Genomic DNA, 24,539 nt, shown 5'->3' on the forward strand with positions numbered 1-24,539 from the left:
CCTAAAGCAGTGTACCTGGTACTCTGACCAAGACCCAGAAAAGCCCTGCTTTATTTCTTTCTCAATAGTAATTTTTATTCTTACCGTGCTCAAAATCAGCACATCTGGTGTATATTTGCTTGGGTGTGCTCTGTAAACTTCATTAATATATATGTGCATAAATAAGAATATATACAACAAACATAAATCACACATGGAGTTGGTGTGTTTACATAAAAATATATTGACACATATGTGAGCACATGTAATAAACACTCTACTTCTCTTTTTTTAAGTGCTAGTTCATTGTGTGGCTCCAGTCCAGTCCCAATACATAGGGAGAATTAATTGGTTTTCAGGCATATTTCATCGTTTAGATATAAAGTGTGGAATTTAGAGCTGTATATACTTTCTTAGCTTAGTCATGAGTAGACGTTTATGTAAACCTATGTCCTGTATGCCCAGTCTTATTTATTAGTTAATCCCCAACTTCCGAGGAAAAGAAAAAATGTAGATACTCTATATGATGAAAGCTGAATAACTATGACAGTGTGTGTTAATGTCAATAAAATTTATATTCTTTGTAAACTTAAAGCATGACCCACTTCTTTTTCTATCTTAGTTTGTTTTCAGTTAGTATTGCTTATATTGTTTATCAGTTAGTTTATCTCTACTATATCACTTTTCCATTTTCTACACTATTTTCAAATAGTAGAAAGGTGGGGGTAATATTTTCTCCTTTGATAATGACAGAAATTTCCAAAGGGTCCTGAGTTCAAGTTTCTCATTTCCCTTGCGGCAATTTGATTTACCAATTCACTACTTTAGCAAGCCTCAAATAGAAGAGTTGTTACCAGGCTATGATAATTTACTGGATCCAAAGTCATTGACATCATTTCATCCCACAGAAAGTTATTTTGATCTTTCTGCTGGGGGCAGGAACTGTGTTGGTGGGGGTGGGGGAAGGTATTTGAAATAACTTCCAGCTCTTTTTGAAAGATTTTAAAAATTTCATCCTCCCTCATAACACATGAAAAAATGCCCTCAAATGCCCTCCATGATGCCTTCTGTCTGTCCCTCCCACAATATTCCTTTTTTCTCCTCTCTCCCTTTCTTTCTCTTCCCTTTGCTAAAATGGAGGTTGTAGGCAGAAGAGAATGGTTAGACAGTAGGACAGATGAGAAGAGTCAGTACTGATGGATGGGCATGATTGATGTAGCACCTGGAATATGACAGAGGAGGCAGCAAGGTGGGCAGAAGAACTCCCTGGGGGTCGGCAAGAGGTCTGAGCACCAATCAACCATTTCTCTTCACCATGATCTTACTTTAGCCAAGCCTAAAAGAGACGCACCCAGGTTTTTGTTTTCATAACTTAAGCATCGATGTGTCATTGAAGCTTTAAATTGAGCTACCAAAGGGCATCCACAGTTAACCCAATTTCTACCAAAGAGACAATGAAGGGTGTTACTACATTAGTAATAGAATTTCAAAGAAGAAAGCCACTAACAGGCTTGAGGTAAAGGATTCCTTCCTCCAAACCAACGAAGACCCCAGTGCCTATATTCATCTCTAACTTGTAGATATTTCACTAGTGTTTTAAGATCCAACTATGCCACAGGAGGTCTTCCATTACACCCCTATCCACATCACACTGACTAGAAATTATCACTCCCCATATGCTTCTTCATTAACCTTTGACCCTCCTCCTCATGCATGCCATGGCAACTGTCCACATCTTCACTCTGTTGTACTACCACCTAGTGTGTTTGCCTCTAAATTAGCAGTAATGGTGCAAATATCCATAAAAATCTCTGACAATCCTTACTTTTATTCTGAATTACCAGCATTAATTTCCATTGCTAACAACATAATTCCAACCTTTATCTAAGAAATTTGTAGACTGCCATTTTACCTAGTCCCTTTACACTATCTGCCTATTCCTTGTGCAAAACAATAATAAGCCACTGAGAACAATGTGAGCTACATTCCCATCTCCACTCATCCTAATCTTCCCTCTAACAGTTACAATTTCAAAATGAAATGTGCTGGGGTCAGAGAGCCAGTACGGCAAACAGGGCACTTGCCTTATTCACAGCCAACCCTGTTCAGTCCTGGGGATCCTATATGGTTTCCTAAGCATGCAAGGGTGATCCCTGAGTGCAGAGCCAGGAGTAACCCATGAGAACTGTGGGGTGTTTTGGTCCACAAACCATTTTTTTAAATTGTAATGAAATGCATCTCTAGTCTTTTTTAAAATAAATAATCCGCCATATTTTTAATCCCATTACCTACCTGCTCTAGATCCTCATTATCTAACTTTTTTTTTTATCTACTATTCACCTTAAAACCTTATACCTCTTCAAAAATATTTAGAACTTTCTTTCCTCTCACCAGTGATTTTTAATTCTCTGGGCATTTTGACCTGCCTGTTTTACTGAGTTTAATAACTTCTGATTTTTTATTTAAATAAAGAGACATGTAACTCTTTTATTTAAACACTTAGAGGTTAGGGCTGGATAGAGAGCACAGTTGGTAGGGTTTTGTCTCACACATGGCCCATCTGGTTTTGATCCCCATTACCACATATGGACTTCTGAGCACTGCCCAGAGTGATCCCTGAGCACAAAGTTAGAAGTAAGCCCTCAACACTGCCAGTTGTGACCCAACAAAAATAAATTAACACTTAAAGTCATTGTATAGAGATTACTTGATTTAATTTCAAAATTTTTGTGTTGGACTGGAGCGATAGCACAGCAGATAAGGCATTTGCCTTGCACACCGCCAAACCAGGTTCGATTCTTCCAAATCTCTCGAAGAGCCTGGCAAGCTACCTAGAGTATCCCACCCGAAAGGCAGAGCCTGGCAAGCTACCCGTAGCGTATTCGATATGCCAAAAACAGTAACAAGTCTCACAATGGAGACATTACGGGTGCCCGCTCGAGCAAATCGATGAACAACGGGACGACAGTGTTACAGTGCTATTTTTTTTTTTACAGTGCTATTTTTGTGTCAAGGAAAATAGGAAGATAAATCAAAGGAGGGAAAAAAAGGGAAGTGGCTGGTTAGTGGAATAATCAGAACACATAATAAGAAAACGCTGGTTTTCTCCTTTAAGTGAACCATGATTTGTGGCACTCCGGCACTAACATTCTTATGGTAACATCAGTAATAACTAATGTTGATTGCTATAACAAATAAAATAATTTAAAAGTTTAAAGTAGGGCTGGAGCCATAGTACAGCAGGAAAAGGGCTTGCCTTACATGCACCCCACGTTGGTTCAATTTCTGGAACAGTATAGGGCCCTGTAGTCCTGCCAGGATTGTCCTGTGATTACAATGCCAGGAGTAATCACCACCAAGTGCATCCCTAAACCCCTGAGCACAGCCAAGTGTGGGCCTAAACCCCTCCATCCAAAACACTTTGAAATGTAAGAACTACCACAACATACACAGAGATTTTAAAGTATGTTTTTTTCTGTTTTTTTAATCTACTTTAAAATTGCCACCAATATTGTTGATGTAAAGGAACTACAAGTCTTCAGTTTGCTTTAAAAAATTACAGCTGAAATGCCTACAATGTAAAGTGCAACAAGTCCAGGTGCCTTTATGGATACAGTGGGATATTATTTATTTATGAAAAAAATATGTACATTTATATACATATATATAAATATATGAACTTTAATACATTATACTCCATAGAATAAGATATATATTAAATATCACATCCAATATTATTTAATTTATGAACAGATATGAAGCACTCCAAATTGGTAAGCAATGAATACAAGATCTATAGGGACCAGAAGGTGGAGAACACAGGGAATAAATGCTTAATAAGTATGATCTTTCCTTTTAAGTGGAAAGCTTTCAAAAAAAGGACAGTGGTAGTTGTTATATAACATATCAAAAGTATTGATGATACCAAACGGTTCACTCTCAATAGTTGATTTTATGTGATATGAAGTACTCCATTCAAAACGTTTCCACTTACTATAACTAGAATAACTCTTAATAGCAAATATGTAGAACTAATTTTAGAATGTTTTGACCAATATCTTGATGATAGCACAGCAGGTAGGGCATTCACCTTACATGTGACCGACCCGGGTTTGATTCCTCCACCCCTCTCTGAGAGCCAGCAAGCTACCAAGTGTATCTCACCCACACAGAAGAGCCTGGCAAGCTACCCATGCCGTATTTGATATGCCAAAAACAGTAACAACAAGTCTCACAACGGAGATGTTACTGGTGCCCACTCGAGCAAATCAATGAGCAATGGGATGATAGTGATACAGTGATACAATTTCTTAGAATCATTCAATTGTGTTATACCTTCTCTCATGATATCCTTAGTTGTTGTCATTATTCTGTTCCAGTCTTCCTGCTTTCTTACTGATATTTCTCATGTTTTTCTAAAATATGTGACCTTCACCTTCTTTGTGTTACTTTCCCAGCCATTATTTGTGTCTGCAATATCTAAATAATCTTATGAAATCGCAACTACATGATTTTGCTGCCATAAAGATCTCAAGTCTTGAGTTTTTTTAATTCAAGCCAATTCTTTTAACAAATAATATATCTAATCAAATAACAATTGGGATCTCAAAACCACAATTAAAATAATCATTATCCCTCACAAACTTTATTATCCTCTGTGCTCTTCATTCTCCTCCACAGTCAGTGTTTCTCAAACTGTACCCCCCAGGCTTCCATCATTAATAAGAGAATTTGTGTTAAGTGGAAATTATGGGACTCTGCTCCATATCTACTCAATCATAGACCCAGTGTTCCTCTAGTTGATTCTTGTTCATGTTAACATTGACAAACCAACTAAAAATATAGTACTCAAATATAAATCTTCTTTAGCCAATACTTCCAAGATTCATCATGTAGCCCTGTCTCACTCACAAAGCAATTTTAATTATCCATCAAACATTACTAAGCCACGAGTCATCCAAACATTCCTTCTCATGCCATTCAGTCTTGTCCTCCTCCTATTTCTAACGCCTTTATAATTGTTCCTAGAAGAGAATCTTGATATAATCTCTGCAGTGAGCCTTCAGTCTATGTTCCCCTTCATGATTATGCCTCACAAATATTCTTTTTTTACAGAGATCTTACTCAAAAACATAATATCTAACCAAAGTCAATAGAACTTTTTAATAAATATGATAAAACTCAATTCTAAATTTCAATGCAATTCCATAAATTGAACTCCCAATTTGAAATTAGTTTCTATTAAATATTTGTAAAAAAAATTGGTGGAAAGATTTTTTCCAGGCACAGAATCAAAAGAGTATCGAACTGAATCCTTGCAAGCTGAACATGAGAACCTGTCTAAAGCAATATGATATGAATAATGTTTATGGACAGAAATTAAGTTTCCCCCTAAAACCTGAGCTCATCTCCTTCTTGAGCACAATTATTTAACTACATGTGGAATAATTTTCTAGAAGACCTACTGAGCCTGGACAAGTAAAGTTCACAACAAAGAAAAACTGGGAGCACCAATATTGGCAAGAGAAACCCACAAATATAATTCTATCCTGGTTGAGGCAAATGATAATCTGGAACACACCCTTAAAATGCACTTGCAACAGCAGAAACACAGCTGAATCATAGATGAAGGAATCTCATTTACAATTCTTACAGTCTTCCTGGGAGGCAGGAAACATTAAGGACCATCTTTAAATCAAAATCACAAGTAGGACCATCTTGGAATCTTCCATCACCAACTCAGCTTATGGTGGCCCACAAATTGTTTCTGGTTCCCTGAAGATAGTTGGGTTGCTTATAAACTACTTCTGCCATTTCCATGGACTGTTACAAAATGACTCAGGGCAAAGTCTGGGAAGTTGGGAATTATATTATATCTGAAATAACCTTGATGTTTTAAGGGCCATTTAGTACTCTAGACCAGATCTATCCATGCAACCTTTAGTAGGAGACTTTGGAGAATTCCTATCTATATCTTCTGGATTTCTTTAATAGGGGTTATTATCACAGTATGCCATATGGTGTTAAAGATTCAAATATAGGGCCTTGCATACATAACGCATGTGACCTATGCCTCCAGTCCCTCTTGTACTTATAATATCTTATTCTCAATTTTACAATGACTAGAAGACAGACACATAAAGACTGTCAAGTAAGCTGGAATCAATAGATAACTTACCCAGAGTAGTAACATAAAAAATAAACTTACTTTCTATGCACTTTTATCTCTTATTGCAAGTAATTTGTGGGTTTGGTTAGTTAGCCTGAGAGAGATGAGAGGGATTTTTCTTTTGATATCAAAAGAATATAGACAACTCAGTGTAATATTCAATCAGTGTTTAAAAACTGGCAGGCATAGTAGAGATATAACAAGTGCTAACTTCTAACAGGAGTGTGAGTAATTCCATCTGTCATTTGGGATATGGATGTGGTTGGACAAGTCTTAAATCTTAGAAGATATTTTAAAGAATTTATTTTTATGTTTAGGGCACACCAGAATGCAAAACACTTATCCCTTATATCAGGGGAAATTTATCTTTCAGTTTACATCAAAACATGGATTATAAATAGCCATTCCATTTTTTATTTATACTGTTCTGCTTGATCAAGTTTTGGAGTGATTAGTGACAAAAACAATGTTAACTATGTGGTTGGAGCTTGAAGTTTTGAGAAAAGAATTATTTATTGATTAAATTCATAATAAAAGAATAGGAGCAGGAAAAATTGATATATGACTTTTCAAAATCATATTATTTGATTTTGGAGGAAGTAATCATACATGGTCTTCCATCTGTCTATAAAAAGTATCAGCAGTGATTATCCTGTATAGGGCATGTTCAATAAGACAGAACTTTAAATCATTTTCTCAAACCCTCACTTAAACCTGCCAGACAAAATGTTCTTATTGCTGCGTAAGCACATAAAATTAACCAACTTGCAAGTTACTTCAGATAAACAGTACTGTGTAGTAGTTATGCTTCTGGACCACAGAGTCACACAGCCTAGTTTTTGAGACCTAACTCTTCCCATATTTACCACAAGCTATATCACATTTCCTTAATTGTGAAATGATAGTTACAATTGTGTCTTCCCTTTGGATTGTTGTGTGGATTAGATAGTCAATGAAAAAGCTTAGCAAAGTGTTCAGGATGCAACACACACACAAACACACAGTGTCTAAAATCAAACCTATAGTTCCCAATACTGTTTTTTAGAAATTGTATCATGCTCTGTTTTCTTCTATGATTTTGCCAATTTATCTTCCCTTTATACTCTCTTTTCTTAGATCACAGTCTAAGCAGAGGTTGTTCATACTTATCCTTTAAGTCTAAAACTTAAACTTTTATTTTTTCAAACATTATTCAGGCAACTCCAAATTAAGTGGCATCCCCAAAGATATAAGGCATTGTTTCATGTTACTTATTGTGTATTGTATATAAGATTTTTTTTATTATTATTTTGTTTTGAGGGCCACATTCAGCTGTGCTCAGCACTAACTCTTGGCTCTGCATGCAGTGATCACTCCTAGCAGTATTCAGGGTCCTGGGTATATGGAGAGACAGGGATTGAACCTACATCAACCACAAGCAAGGCAAGCACTCTACCTACTATATTGTTTCTCCAGTCCCAGACTGTGAGATCTTGAAGTCAAAAAACTATGGAACTTTTACTTAACATTCCTCTACACAAGCATTGAACATAGGTCATGCTCAATAAATATTGGAAAGATGGAAGAATTGAGGTAGAGATATATTTTCTTAAGGAAATGTCTGAACTGCCAATGTTTGCATTTATCTAGGTTTCTTTCGTTGGGACGAAATACAAACTTAAACTGAAAATCTAGCAGAAGGAAGTACATAAGTATAACAAATTTAGAATCTTCTCTCTTCCTTTCCCAAATCTATGGGACTTTGAGCTTATTTCCAAGCAGAGGCACTATATCCCACTGAACGCTGAATTAAAACAGGACATTATTGTCTGTAGATCACTAAAGTCCTCAGGGAGAATGCTCCTGGCAGTTCTTCTCGAACTCGTGGACAATGTTTAAATAGACAATATTAAAATACAGATTCTGAGTATTTATTTTAAGACTATATTGTTTTTATTAGGCTTTACTCCGGGAAGAAATTTCATAAATTATGGGTAGTGTTCAGAAACAAAAAAAAATCACAAGGCGTTTTTCAACAGTGACTTTCAGCATTGAAAACACAGAGGAAGCTTCTTAAAAACACAATTATCAGACCAACTCAACTCATCTTCACTCCCTCCCCATCAATTAACCAGAACTTGCAGGTACTGATTCAGAGTAATTCAAACAGAAGGCCTGTATCTGAGCCACTAATCTGACCTTCTATTCCTGGCCCTCAAAATCTGAGCCAGGACCTGGGGCAATCTACAAGCTGTTTTCTACTGGTCTGTGATGAAATAAGCTCTAATTCTGAAAGCAAGTGCTTAGAAAGATTCATAGTAATCTGATAAATGAACTTGATGGCTATTGAATAGTGAAAATAGATGGATTAGCTTTTAGGAAAGAATAGTTGACTTGGATACACGCCCCTCCCCTCAAGTAATGCTTCTGAATAATTAAACACTCCCTTCCAGTCCTGTGGTGACATGAGGCCCCCACCTCAAGCCATTAAGTCTTAAAGCAGAGTCATTAAGGTCAGTGATTAGTTACACAGGCAGATCCTTTGGAGACCTGGGTACAACAGGGTTAATGAGCAGAAATGGGGGAGGTGGGGTTATAAACCAGGAACACATGCTTTCGAAGTTAGATGGTTTACTTTCCGTTTAATTGCCCTTGAAGCACACATGCTCTCTCCTAACGCAGAAGGTGAGCGCTGGATGAAGTTTTCTGGGTAATGACTTGAAATGTTTTCCTTCTGAGAAGCGGTGTTGAGTTACAGCGTTAGACCGAGCTGGGAGGAGAGAAGCTACGGCCACAGCCCGGGGCCCCCACCTTTTCTGGGCTTGTAGAAGGTGAACATGGGCTCCCAGAGACAAGACCAAGTGATATGTTGAGCTGACCGGTGGCTGCAATCGACTTGTTCCCAGAGTGACCTCGGGACAGTTTGCAGCAGGGTTTAGCCGGAGGCCAGCCCAGCAGGCACAGATGCTGTGCTGTGAAATGCCACGCAGGCAGAGACTGGCAGGCAGTAGGAGCTAAGCGTTCCCCCTTGGACTGCTGTTTCCTGCTGTTTCGGGGGAGGGCAGGGGCCCTTTCTGGCAACTCTGCTGAGGCTGCTGCTGCTAATACCGCTACTCCTGCTCCCTCTCCACTCAAGGTAAGCTGGCTCAACGGGAGGACAGGCTGCCAGGGAAGCCTTTGTACCATGAGCAAGATCCGAAAGTTGTTCCGAGGGAGTGGGCGCGTCCTAGCCTTTATATTTGTAACTTCTGTCATCTGGCTGCTCTTTGACATGGCAGCTCTCCGTCTCTCATTCAGTGAGATCAACACTCGCATCCTCAAGGAGGACGTCGTCAGGAGGGACCGCACAGGGTTCCGAGTTGAGCTAGACCAAATAGAGACACTTTCCAGCAGCAAAAGAGAGATGAAATTCCCAATGAGGGGCTACAGGAAGGGTATGTGGGGCAATAAGAACTTTCGAAAGACTGAGAAGAGGGTGATGGAGGTGGAGCATGATTTGGCACAGTCCCAGAGGGAGAGACAAGGGCTGAAAACTCCAGGAAGGGGCAAAGTTTCACCCGTGTGGCTTCCTCCAGAACTGCAGAAGCTCCCTGTAAGCTTCACCAGCCGGAAACCAGAGGGGCGAGTGAGCACCTCTCACCAAGGGAACTCAAAGGAAACCAACGCTCAGGGGGCTCAGAAACCCCCGCTTGTGGCAGCACCAGGGACACTATTGGCAGAATTCACCGCGCACACAGGATCTGTGGGCACAAAGCAAAAGGCCCCTAAGAGTCCCAGACCCAGAAGTTATGCATCAAAGCAAGCAGCTGAAAGGAACCTGGATGTGATTAGGAGTTCTAATGCTGGCAGATCGAAGCAGCAAACACCGGCAAGAGTAAAGACACAGTACCTTGCCAGCCTGCCAATGTCAAAACCCAGGGACACCAAAGCCTTAAATAAAACTGAGACTCGGAACAAAGAACTGAATGCAAATAAGCAAAATTTCAATAAGAGCCTCCCCTTTTCCAAGCCCGTGGCCAATTTAAATCACTTAGAGAAGCGATCTTTTAATGCAACACAGTTGCTGGGGAATGATGGGGCCAAAGTGACAGGAGGGAAGGAACTCAATTTCTCTGAAAGTCGTGTTGTGATTATAACCAAAGAGAAGGAGCTAAAGATAGGTCCCAAAGAAGTACCCAGTCTGAAACCTCCATTTCCTATAGTTCTGGGTAAAATCCAAGACAAATACATTTCTGGAAATAGAAGTGAGGCCTCTGTTCCTTCACTGGCTCTACAGAAAACAGTGTTGCAAACAAATCAAGCCCTAGCTGGTAGGCAGAAGCCAGAAAGAATCAACTTAACTGTCCAGACTCAGCCTATGGAATACAACCAAAGTCTTATCAAAACCCATTTACCAGAAGACCATGGAATGCACCATGTGTTAAAAATTGATGTGACACTTTCTCCAAGGGACCACAGAGCTCCAGGCCAATTTGGACGTCCAGTGTTTGTTCCTCTTGGAAAGAAGAAGGAAGCAGAAAGGAGATGGAAGGAAGGCAATTTCAATGTCTACCTCAGTGATTTGATCCCAGTAGACAGAGCCATTGGAGACACAAGACCTGCTGGGTAAGATCCCCTTTTCTTCCTTTTCATCACTGTCACTGTCACTGTCATTGTCATCCCATTGCTCATCAATTTGCTCAAGCGGGCACCAGTAATGTCTCCATTGTGAGACTTTTTGTTACTGTTTTTGGCATATCGAATATGCCACAGGTAGCTTGCCAGGCTCTGCCGTGTGGGCAGGATACTCTTGATAGCTTGCTGGGCTCTCTGAGAAGGGTGGAAGAATTGAACCTGGGTTGGCTGCATGCAAGGGGAACGCCTTACCCGCTGCGCTAGTGCTCCAGCCTTTTAATCAACCTTTAGTATTTTGGTTCATGTACAGGGATTTCTTTCTATATAATTTCCATCTGATTTTTCAAGTAGAGAACTGGAACAGTGTTCATTGTTAGATACAGCCCAAATATTTTGCTATCCAATCAGAAAAATACTGTGATATCAGCATACCACTGTAAGCTCTTTCTGCATTCATTTTTCTGAGACTTCTTGTCTTGTACTTGTGTTCCATTTCCTTTCCCTCATTGAAAATCTATTAAAATGATGAGATTAATTTGATTTATAATAGAGCATATTATTAATGGTAGAGACAAAATGCAATTCCATTAACATAATGACAAGAAAGAAGTGAATTCCCAATTTTCAAACTTTTTTTTATTACTAACAAGTTTTATATTTGGACATGGAGAATAGAGAAAGACCTTTCTGGGCCCCTCAGGAATCATATCTTAACCACAATTCTGTGTAATTATAAGTTATGATCATCATAATCACAAGTGAAAAAGTGACTTTACTCTCTAAAATTTAATGTCCTTTGTACATGAAGATGATAGATATTTCAGTTCAATTATACAGAAATAATGTTAGAAAAAGTCAATCAGACAACAACTAACACCCGCAGGATGTACAAAAATATAATAATCAACACTTATATTTTTAGTTTTATCACTTACAAAGAGCCTATTACATATCAGATGAGGTTAATAAAAACATTAGAAAAAAGGCAGAAGATCTTATGGGTTCAAATTAACACATTGAGGTTACTGAAAAATGGTGTTACTTTCCCAAGCAGTACAGTTCCAAAGTCTTGTAGTCATTCATGAACCCATTCTTCAAAGACTTAAATTCCTGGGCCTGGAACTTCACTTAGGGATCAGGGGTATGTGCTTTGCATGAGCAAGGACCAGTGATTCCTGCCACCAGATGACTCTTAACACCATTCTAGGTGGTGTCCTAGAGATTCCCCACCCACCCCCCCACCAAGCACCATACTACTCAACCCTAGCATTGAACTGACTGCCGTCATTGGCTAAATATTGAATATTTCCAGGGCTATCCCCAGAAGTTCCTTGACTAGCTCTTGATACTTCGCCTAAAAAAAAGAATTAATTTCTTTTCATTATATACCAGAAGGTGGCTAAGTTGTAAATATTTGATCTGATTCAAATATAGATGAGTAAAGGTACTTTGTAGCCATATGTTCTCTACTCATCAACTGATAAGCATCCCGCGTGTACCTTGAAATTCAATTTCTGAGCCAATGTTTGCCTGGAAACAGAAACTAGGGAATATACTAAGATTCAGGCTTAGCATATGTGGTATGAAAACAAAGGCCTTGTTTGCCCTCTGTAACGAACATTAATTTGTCATATAAGTAGTCAGAAGTTTTCAGAAGAATGTAGCTATAGATGAATCTGCACTCATATGAGTTAGAGCTTCTTCAATGTGATATTAGCCACAAGGAAGCCATATCCTATAGTGACATATAACCACTGACAAGGGGCTCTTAACCGCACTTAGACAAAGTGCCGTGTCATTCATGCTCCTCACTCTATGAAATTCACAGTCTGAAGATAACAAATACCTATTTTTTTAAAAATGAAGAAATTGAAGCCCTGAGAGCTTAGCTTATCTTGGTCTTAAAGAGGGTAACTACAGAGAAATAATTAAAATCCAAGCACAAACGGATGCATTGCTATTTGTGTTCTACCTGTTAGGGAATTGACCCCCTCCTCCCCAAAAAATACAATTATAGATAAGCTCTAATCTTAAATCATTGATGGTATATATCAGACAGACATACATATATGCCCATTATTTATATACCAACTTTGAACATAAAATCTAAGGAACACGGCTGCAGTTAAAGTTGTTTCTAACAGCCTCTGAGTGGCCTAACAGAGTTCATGGAGACTGTGGAAAGATCCAAGCTGCACAGAGCAGTCTACAGTTATGAATCAGAAAAAGGGCAATTGTGTGACTTTCCAAACTTCATGCTGTTATGATGCAGGTGATTTATTAAGACTTCAAGCATTTGTTAGTTTCTGAAATTTGATCTGTGCAAGTTAAGGGTTGCAGGCCAGAGAAGTTGCAGGCAGACTACTTCTGAAGGAAGCTGTCCAGACTGTAGAAAAAAATGAACACGTGTGCTGGAGAGGATGAGTCATTCAGCTTGTGGCCAGGTTCCCTCCCTCTTATCATACAACCCACCTTGCCTAAATAAAGGCACTCTCAGCAATCAGCTTCCTGATGCTCTACTCTTTCAATAGGATAGGAGTGATAATTTAATGCCTCAGAACCTATGCATGGGCCCCCACAAAGTATTTTCAGCTCTTTTATGAACTTCTTGTTGAAAGAGGATAATGGTTTTGTTGCTTTTACCTATACAAATGAGTTTGATCTAACTACAAGTGCATGCCAATTTATATAGTCATGGTTATAAAACTTATAAGAAATTACAAATAAAAACCTTTGTTTTATCATGTTGACATGACTTGACATTTCTTATCTTAATTTTATTTACATTAAGCCTTGCTCAAAAGAGTGACATAAAAACTACACACAGATTTTTTTTTCTTTTTTCTTTTTTCTTTTTTTTTGCTTTTTGGGTCACACCCTGCGATGCACAGGGGTTATTCCTGGCTCTGCACTCAGGAATTACTCCTGGCGGTGCTCAGGGGACCATATGGGATGCTGGGATTTGAACCCAGGTCAGCCGCATTCAAGGCAAATACCCTACCCGCTGTGCTATCACTCCAGCCCCCTACACACAGATTTTTAAAATATAAATTTTTTAAAATAAACTTAAGAGGAAAATTGTTAAAGAAAATAAGAAAATGTGTGCGAGTGAGATAAAATTAGCAGGTAGATGGAAGGAAGGGAGGGAGGGAGGGAGGGAAGGAGGGAGGGAGGGAGGGAAGTAAAGAAGGAAAGAGGGAACTAGTATATTCAAACAGAGGAGAATTTGGGTGCTGGGGAGAGAGTATAGTGTTTGCCCTACATGCAGTTGACCTGAGTTCGAACCCTGGCACCCTATATGGTCCTCTGAGTCTGCCGGAGTCCACCCAGTTTGCAGAGCCAGGAGTAAGACTTGATCATAATCAGGTATGGCCCCAAATTAAAAAAATAAAAACATAAGAGAAGGAGCCTTAAAATAAGCTACACTAGCAGCCTGCTGAAACCCTTAAGTTTTGGAAATATTCTCCCTTACTGTCTTTTATATACCCCCAAATTTATCACTAGAGATTAATACAGTCACTGGTACAACATAACTTCCCACTGACTATCCAGCAACAGCAACAATAAAACCTCCACAATTTTGCTTGTAGGTTCATATAAATTTAATTCCCAAGGCAGGTGAGATAGAGAGAGAAGGTTGCTTGCCTAACTGGTGTCTGATCCTGATTCAATTTCACCGAGTATCACTCCTGATCACAGTCAGGCATGGCCCTACCCTCTAAATACATACATACATAAATTTAATTCTCTGCTGGTGATGTGACTCAAATCATTAAACAAACACCTTCCACATGGGATACCTGGGTTTAATCCTCAGCATTACAAAGCAGAAATGAAAAATATGAATTTAATTCTGTCAGTAAATATAATAATAACTCTATTTTCATAATATTTTATTTTATGTGTTATCTTCTCCCTTCACTTTGTTACTATTATAGCATTTAGGGCTCATGCACATGGTTACAGTGTATTGTCAGTGCATCTGGGCAGTGCTAAGGTTCATACTCAAGGCCTCACAATTGCAAGGCAAGCATTCAAACTCAACAACCTTTAGTTCACATCTTCCGACCCGAATGGGTCCTCCCAACATCCTCTACTTGGTGTTCCCTTCTCTATCTGAACTACCTTTTCCCCCAGCATGTGAGGCCAGTTTCCAAGCTGTGGGGCAGACCTCCTGGTCCTTATCTCTTCAATTCTTGAGTGTTAGTCTCCCACTCTGTTATTTTATATTCCACAGATGAGTGCAATCTTTTTTATGTCTGTCTCTCTCTTTCTGACTCATTTCACTGGTGGAAGGATAGATAAATGATCACTGTTTGAGTGGAATGCAAACACAAAAGTTCATAAATTTGTAACTGTACATCAGAGTGATTCTCTAATAAAATTTTTTAAAAGATTAAATCATCTTAATGTTTTAATAGTATTATTACAATGTCTGAAAATTCAATAAAATTAATCATGTTAAAAGAAAAAAATCTGAGCAACCCATGGATTTTGAGAATCTTCTTGAAGACAGCTTGACTGATTCTTAGGAAGATCCTATGAGGAAGTAGGCATTGAGGAGAAAGGACAAGGAGGATTCCCTGTACAATTTTACCTTCTCTGGTTTCAAAGTCAGTATCCCATTTCTGAAAATGCCCTTCCCTTCTTTTCCTCCAGTTTTGAAAGAAGCATACCTTAGGATTCTGAGATGTTAGCATGGATTTTTCTAATTAGCAAACACGTCCAAAGCACAAGAATTCCTTTCTGTTATTCTAGAAAGACACTAAGAACTCCCTGAGTTCCACAGTTTTGTCAGTGCCTCCTCTTTTTCTACTTCATGTAGCTGTAACTTTCTGCATGTGACATTCTCCCCATGTGTCCCCCTGAATAAGGAAAGTTTGCTTGTTACCCTTTTTTAGATAATATGTTTATTCCCATTAAGTGATCTTCGAAGTGTTCTTTCCCACAGAAGCCCACCACATACCTTCATCTGGTCCAAGGGCCCTTTATGCACTCAGGGTTTCTGAAAAACTCCTTGTCATGTGCTTTTCACTAGTGATAAGTCTTGAGAATCTGTTTGGTGCTCTGAGTGAAATCAAACTTTTATTTTTTTTGACTCCTTCAGTGCTGTACACTCAAAAGATACAAGTTTGCACAATGTGTTCTATAAGTATATTCTAAAAAGTTACCTTCTAAAATATATCTTTGCTCTACAAGATATATTTCTCTGAAATGACTTTTGAAAATTGATACTATTTTTTTAAAAGAAATGAGTATAAAGTAGAAATAAAGCCTGCAATGGGTCATTTTATAAATTAATAATGACTTACTTTTTCATTTTAAACATGTGGAATATTTTAGTATTCGGTTTAAAGTACATGTATTTGGTTCTAACACTATGATCTATTTATTAATTCATGCTTGCTGTTCTGTTCATATTTCAAACTCTTGATTGTTTTTCTATTTTAATGTTTGACTTTTAAAAAGGAAATTTTCCTGATTTACTTATAATAATTTGTATGTAGCAAAGTAAAATGTCTATCAATTTTGTCTAGAATATTTACCTAGAATACATGCCTCAAGTAAATGATTTTTTTGACAGTGACTTTTTTTTTTTTTTTTTGCGAACACCTGTAGTGCTCAGGGCTTTCTCCTGGCTCTGCACTAAGAGATCAGTCCTGGTGACTCGAAGGACCATTTGAATGCCAGGGATCCAACCTGGATTAGCCATTTGCAAGGCAAATGCCCTGTCTACTGTACTATTCTCTTCAACCCCTGAGAGTCACTTTAAAATTTCATATTTAGTCCATAATTTAGTCCATTTTGAAAATGAAAGTTCGCTACAAATCCTTTCTGCACTTTCTATTTATGTTGACATCTATTCCATTCAACCAATGCAAACAGAGGTCTTACTCAATCATGGGCCTGTCACTGTCACTGTTACTGTCATCCCTTTGCTCATGGATTTGCTCCAGTGGGCACCATTAACATCTCCATTGTGAGACTTGTTGTTACTGTTTTTGGCATATCAAATATGCCACAGGTAGCTTGCCAGGGTCTGCTGTGCAGGCGGGATACTCTCGGTAGCTTGCCAGGCTCTCCGAGAGGGGTGGATGAATCGAACCCTGGTCGGCCATGAGCAAGGCAAATGCCCTACCCGCTGTGCTATTTATTACTCCGGCCCCAACCATGAGCCTATTTATTAAAATGCAAGATAATTCTACTTAAAGAGACTTTCTCTGCCTGTGGCTATAAAGTCTTACTCCAAAAACAAGTTTATTTTACGAGTGTATTTTCTGAATCCGGATTTAGAGAAAAATAACTCAAAGAAGTTTTTGTTGCCAGCACCTAGTTTTTTAAAGCACAGTAAGAATTGCAGCATGTTTTCATACCACTGCTGTGTCGTTATGATATGGCTTTATTGCTTAATTTAATGGCTTTTTTTCCTACTGAATTATGGCAAGCCCCTTGATAAACAATTAAAAATGGTCTGTATTCTTCTCTGCTCTGAGCTAGGACTTTCAAGCTATAATTTGGTTCTTTCCTACAAGTTAAAAGGGTTTTCTTTTGCCACACATAAAAAATAAAAAGATAGCATCATGCATTTTCCACAAGACAGTCTAAATAGTAATTAAATAGTAACTAAAAAAGGAAAAGGGAAAAAATAATAAAACTTTCCTGAAACCAGCAGAAGTGGAAATAGACAGTAAAGAGAAAATGAAAATTAGCTCCATGCAAATCCTTCCATTTTTTTTTGTCTTCTACACATATAGCAGAGTTAAAGGAAGGGGCTCTTTAAAGTTATGAAGATGACTTTTATTTTGACACAAAATGAGTATTTCAGCAGATGAAATGATGCTGCTTTGTGACTAATAGTGATTGGAGAATGTCTAAAATTCTGGAAAAGCTAAAATGCTAAATGATCAAATAGGGGCAGGAGAAACATAAACAAGATAGAGTTAAGAGGGATACTTTCATCTTTCCCCTCCAAGGCTAAACACAGGACAGTATTGTCTTTGAAGTATATGTATGTCTGAGTGTATTGTACAGTACTGAGTGTACTGTACTGAGTGTACTCTTGAGTCTGTGCACTCATATACATATGTAAGAATTTCTGTGGTTTGTGTGTGTCGAGTGCATACACAAATTTTGATATCACTAAAATGTCATGGCAAAGCAGGAATTAAAATGCCACATTTGTTTAAAAATATAATAAACAAGGGTTAATAATGGCCTAAGATAATTATGGAGACTTGAGATATTTTTATTTATCACACTCTCCCTATACCCAGGGCAATAATAAGGAGAGAGAAAATGCAATGACCTAAAATACATTTCTGCTTCTAAATAAAGAGAATAAAACAGTTAAGTTACCGCTTAATTAATGTAAAAGTATAAAATATTAACAAATTAGGGACTCTTTCTCCAAAATGCTGCCAAGGACCTAGAAATATTTCTGGAGGAAGATAATTGGTAAATTCAGGAACCCACATTTATTTATACTTCTTTTTTAACACATCTAATCTAGGACCCACATTTAATAATTGGCCTAATTTTATAAATGCTTACTATAATGTTGCCCTGGATACTCTTAACCCAGGAAATAACATCTTGCTGAACTATTCAAAGCTTTCCCATTCAGAAAGAAACCTCTGAAGATGAAAACATTATTTTTTTTCTCAACAGTGGTCATAAGATTTGGGAAAATCAATAATATTAAAGCTGCCTTGTTTATTTTCAAAAGATAGGTTTTTGAGTACCCTCTATATTTTAAATAGATAAGGATTTACATAAGAAGAAGTGATACAGTGAGGCTTCCTTTTTCTAAGGATCTTTACTACTTGCCTTCACTTTTGATCCCATTCTTCAAGACAGGTCTTATAACCAGTCTAGCTCAACCCAAGCTAAACTGAAACTAAGGTTTAGGATTATTGCAAAAAATTCAGATGGTGGCAGTTGATTTTACTCCGTGTACGAATTGCTCATGGACTTTCATGAGCATATCATGCCATAGACCTGGAAACTGATAGTTCACAATGTCTTTTTTTTTTATTCTTTTCAACATTTTTTTTTCAAATCACTGTGAGATAGACCCTTACGAAGCTGTTTATGATTAGATTTCAGTCATACAGTATTCCAACACCCATCCCTCCACTGGTGTACATTTCCCAGCAGCAGTGTCCCCACGTTTTTTCTCCCATCACCCCCCCACCCCCACCCCTTGCCTGCCTCTCTGGCAGGAGCTTTTCTTCTCTCTCTCTCTCTCTCTCTCTCTCTCCCCCCCCCCCGTCTCCCCTATCCTCCCTGTCTCCCTCTCTGCCTCCCGCATCTCTTCCTCCATCCTTCCCCTTTTCAGGATAGTTCACACTGTCTTATTTGTTCCATATGAACAATAGAATAGAAACATACAGGGAAAGGCAAAGTCACTTGTCCAAGTTCTCCAGAGCTGGTATATAGCAGACCTGGGACCCAAGCATAATCTTTGGACTTGGATTCTTCCTCACGTAGTAATAATTCTACCAATCCAGTCTGGTTCCCTCCCTGATTTTGGTTACTCTTAACCTTCATGACCATCTTTACTTCCATCTGGGCTTGCCAAAGCACTTTCTGAGTAACCGGAATCTTCCCTGGTGAGCCATACCCCCAAATTAATGCATATTTTTATTTCAGACAGTGATAGGTGTGAGTGGTGGGGGAAGTTGAGGGATATGGGATTAGGGTGAGGCTATATAGGTGTGTTTGCTTTCATTTCTAATTAATCTTCACAGCAACACTATAAAAAATAAATCCATCATCTCTTACATTTTTATGGATGAGAAAGTGAAGTTCTAAAAGAATTCATGGTGTATTTACAGTCCCAGTAAACCAGTAGCATATTTGGAAATCAACAAAAAATTTACTGACTTCTAGTTCTACTACTATTTCTACCCAATAAAGTTTCTCTTTCCTCTTTTTCTCTTGTCATGTGATTTTGGGAGGAATTAATACATCTCTTTTCTATATATATGGCCCAGAGTTGTACAAAGGAATTACTTTTGCATGATAGGTACCTTGTCAGTGAAGAAAAAATAGATAGAAATCATTTTCTATATAGCACTAAGGCAAGGTGCTTATTTAAAATTGCTCAACAGTCCTAGCTCAGCAATAAAAAAAAATGTCTGAGCACCTTTTATGCCATGTTGCCTCAGAGTATGGCCCCTGCAGTGTGAAGTAAAATGTGCTAATACAAATGGTGCTCTTACTGGAGTAAGGGAAAGAAAAGCCACCCCTTGAGCTGAGAATGGACCCGAGTGTTTTAGCTGTGACTTGATGTGGGAGGACATGAGAAAGCATGAGGTCAAAGTTTATAAAAAGAATGATCCCTTGGAAAACAGAAGCAAATCTCATCTGGTGTAGGGAAGAGCAGTGTGGGTGTAAATGTGACCACTGAAATAAGTATAGCCCTTGCTAAAATTCCTCTAACAGTGGGAAAACAGGAAAGGATTAAAACCATAGAAAGAATAATTTCATTTATCTTTCTCTGGGGGAGAAGCTGGGTCTCATGACTCAGAGGAGACTTCTTTTAGCAGGTGGATGAGGTGGAGGAATTGCTTAGAGAATCCCAGAATATAAATTACTGAGGAAGTTTCAAATACTATCTAATCTGGTCCATCTGAGACTATAGGGGCAGATGAGGAAAGTGACTTGTCCAAGGACATATACTGAACAACAGCAAAGCGAATGAGGCCCTTACCTTGCATGTGACTAACTAAGATTTGATTCCCATATGGTCCTCCAACCCACGACTCAGTGTGATCCCTGAGTGCAGAGCCAGGAATAAGAAATTAGCACAATGAGGTGTGCCCATCCCCACTGAAACAAAACCTTATTCTCCAAAAATGCCCTAAGCACCGTACCCATTTTTGTGACATCATACCACCATCTACTCTTCTTCCTCCATTCCTATTGCCTGCTCAAAATGGACTATCGTTACAGTGGGGAATGTTGATGCTGATGGTTTCTATTTCCTAGCATGAATCCATTAGCTGTGATTGGTTCTACGGTTACTTCAGCTGGCTGAGACCATTGGCATGGAGGCGGTGAGTGACTGGCCTTCTAAATTAGTAACTGGGTAATTCTTACTGAATGTCAGGAGGAGTCTATTCTAGAATGAACAAAAGAGAAAACCACATTTTTGTATGACTATATTCTTTTCCTAGTGGGAGGAAAAGATGCGCCAACAACTCTGATCTTAGAGAAAAGGATATGACTTTTGGACAGAGTTCTTCAGCTAAAGGTTCCATTCTTCTGATTCTCCTGAAGATACCAGTGCTGGGGGACTCACTGCCTCAGAAGGCTCATAAGAAGAGCATAGTTGAATTGCAAATAGAACTTGAGAAAATATTCTCCTTGACCTTCTGTTCAAACCTAAGGAGACCAAGACCTGACCCTCATGGTACATATTGACTGTCTTGGAGTAAAATGAAAAATTCATAGAAATAAGAGAATGTTATCATTCTCTCAGTCTTCTAATCTGATGCCTTCTTTATTTGATAGGCTACATTCAAATCAGCATACTGCTGAGCATTCAGCTCACACAGCTAAGAAGGTTAAACATCACTTTCTGAGTTTCTTGATAAAAGATGGGCCTGGATAGATTTGGATTGAAGGGCTGCCTAATAAAAGGGCAGAAATCTCTGCACAATGTATATATTTGCTTTGTGGATAATATTAGGTACTCACATGGTTTTTGTTCGTTTGTTTGTTTTTTACCATGGAGCTTACAAAGTACTTTTATAACCATCATATTACCAAATCACAAACACTGCAGTGAAAGTATATACACTTTATGCTAAAAGTGAGCTCCTGAAAAGTTGTATGATTTAACCATAGACGTGCACACAATAAGTGTCAGAAAGAACATATGACAATTACTCTGTCATCCTTCTCTAGCCCAGAGTCTTTTCTCCTGCTACAATAATGTATCAACTCAGTGCACTGTAGCACTGCACTGTTGTCCAGTTATTCATCTATTTGCTTGAGCGGGCACCAGTAATGTCTACATTGTAAGACTCGTTACTGTTTTTGGTATATCAAATACACCATGGGCAGCTTGCCAGGCTCTGACGTGTAGGCGGGATACTCTCGGTAGCTTGCTGGGCTCTCCAGGAGGGATGGAGGAATCAAACCCAGGTCAGCTCATGCAAGACCAACACCCTATCCTCTGTGCTCTTGCTCCAGTCCAGTCCTGACCTCCACTCAGTACATGATGTTGAAATTCTCATGTTTGGTTTCCCATTTGTTTTTAGTACTTGGGTTTGATGTGATAATCAAAATCTAAGCACACCCCAAACAAAATCAACTGGATTCATGATAGAATGGGATCTTATAGTTCTCTAAATAGTAATTTGTGTAAAGAATGGTCATATAGAATAAAAATTTGATTTCTTCACCTCAAAAAATTATTTTAAACCTAGGGATATTTAGCACTTAAATTGTACTTGACTTTACTTGCTTCTATTTCCCTAGAAATTAATGGTTCCAATGGGAATAGAGGAAGTTGGGTCAGTGTAGGATAACTTGAAATGGTTTTTATAACCTGTAGAAACTAGTTGACTCTTGAGTTATAAGAATGAAGGGAAGTGGTAACAATTTTGAAATCCTTCTTGGTCTAATAACCAATTGAATGAAGAAAAGTAAGCATCCTGGCTTTTCTATGCATCTGGAAACATGTTTAACCTGTTTAGTAATGCTGAACATCAAGTACAAATGAATGTTAGAGTGGTCCCTTACCTCAACCACCCAAACCACCCAAATACCCTGAAGTATTTATTATATTTGAAATCTTTTAAGTGTCCTCCTTTTCTCCTCCCAATCTCTAGATGAAGCCAATAGTTTTGAATGCTGAGATGGAAGAAAGGATCAAATGCTTTGTAAAATGAGGAGTCTTCATGAAATCTCTCATATTTTTGTGGGTTTATTTTTTAAACCTCCAATTTAAGTTCAATTAACATCACAAAACTTTTTAGAACATCTTTCGAAATGAGACAAAAAGATGTGTGAATTTATGATATAAGAATATTCATTTGCGTTAACCTGTTTGTTTAACTCTTCCCAGTGTATTTTCACTTATCACTAGATGTTTTGAAAACTTAACCAACTGTCAGTGATAAAGGAGCTCTCAAGACTTCAACGAGGCTTGTTGGATTAGAGGCCTCACACAGAATTTTTGTAGCCAGACTGCATATTTAAAACCTACTTTTATCTACATCAAGTGTTAAGTATATATTTAAATGTGAAATATGAATTTCACATTTATTTATTTTATAAATTAGAGATGAGATGGTTGTAAGAAATCACTGATATGTTCTATCCTCTTTCTGCCACTGGATATTGAACCTATTTGAGTTTTATTTCTTTCACAGCCTAAAGTCCAGGATAGAATTATTTAGTCATTTTTTTCTAGCACTCTCAAAGTCCTCTATGATTTTTTTCTTTTACCTCATTTGCTCTGATGGCCCCAAGAGTAAAATAATACAACAATCTTTTTATTTCCTTCTTCACCCAAGCTGTTAGACACTGGTAGAGCAAATAAAACTTTTATTTTGATTGAAATGTTTGAGTCTTCAAATTCAGGATAGTGCAAAGTTCCCCAAAGAATTTCTTTTATGTTTAGTTAGCCAGCACTCTTCCCCATTTCATATAGAGTATTACCAAAATATTTTCCATCCTCTTCCAGTCTGCCCTATTACACTTGCAAATGACCTTGTCCCAGTGTGAGATACAGATTGTTTTAATGTTCACCCAATGCACAAACTTATCTGTACACACAATAAGTTATTTTTTTCCTATCTAAATATAAATTATATCTAAAATACAATTTCACCACATAAACTTTTGATTTACAGTCATTCTATTTCCATGATTCTATATATTTCATAGATGTTTTTCTGATATTTATTATACATTGCTATACTGAAAGCTTGTGGCATTGAAGTAAGTAGGATAGATTTGTCCCTCTAGAAATTCTACATGCAGAAAATAAATAAAATAATGAATTTCATGACAGAAACACAGGTGGTGGTAATATTAGAAAGATGAGCTGTGTTTCTATAGTGTATTAATAGAAAATGCTGTTGTGGCAATATTTAATTTGAGAATAAATAGAAGGGATCCATGAAGCCACTAAAGGAGCTATAACCTATCGCTTGGTCAATATCATTAAGTTGATTATTGCAAGGAAAGAGACCTTGTTCCATCAATAATCCTATCAACCATAGTTTTTTCAACTTTCAACTTTTTTTTCTCATCTAAAGACCATAGATATATTTCTCCCCCTTTCTACTCAAGAAAGACAGTGAGAACTGAGATGACAAATTTGCCATGTGCTCCACCTACCTCATATGTATGTCTATTTGGGAATATTATAAAATAATGTACAAAAGAGTTTCTACACCCTTCTTTACTTTTTTTTAATTCTAGATTTGTTTTACTCTGTCCCCACACATTTCCCCTTTAAGAAACTTTAGTTTCATCCCTTATGATTTCTCTTGTTCACCATCAAAGATTCTGACAACAGTAATCTCTGCTAGAGAATTCTTGCCTTGTCGGGCTAGAGAGATAGTACAGCATATGGGGTGCTTCCCATGAATGTGGCTGACCCTTATTCACTTGCATCACTTGTTATCTCATTTATCTTTGATTTGCTCGAGTGGGCGCCAGTAACATCTCCATTTGTCCTTATCATCCTTATCGTGTGCTAGTGTAGCCCAATAATATCTGCTCATTCCAGGAACAGGAAAAGCCTCAAATCATTCATTCAGGGTTTTGATGAAGA

General features: G+C 38.0%; 1 protein-coding gene across 1 annotated transcript in view; it reads left to right on the forward strand.

Annotated features, from left to right (window-relative positions):
* Window positions 1-9,311: 9,311 nt before the first annotated feature.
* The window catches only part of GALNT5 (polypeptide N-acetylgalactosaminyltransferase 5), a 47,940-nt gene continuing 32,712 nt past the window's right edge, over window positions 9,312-24,539 (forward strand). Inside the window, exon 1 of the mRNA XM_055123080.1 lies at window positions 9,312-10,732. Coding sequence (XP_054979055.1) covers window positions 9,312-10,732 — 1,421 coding nt within the window. The remainder of the gene's footprint in view (window positions 10,733-24,539) is intronic.

The sequence above is a fragment of the Sorex araneus genome, chromosome X, assembly GCF_027595985.1.
Source record: "Sorex araneus isolate mSorAra2 chromosome X, mSorAra2.pri, whole genome shotgun sequence".
NCBI lineage: Eukaryota > Metazoa > Chordata > Mammalia > Eulipotyphla > Soricidae > Sorex > Sorex araneus.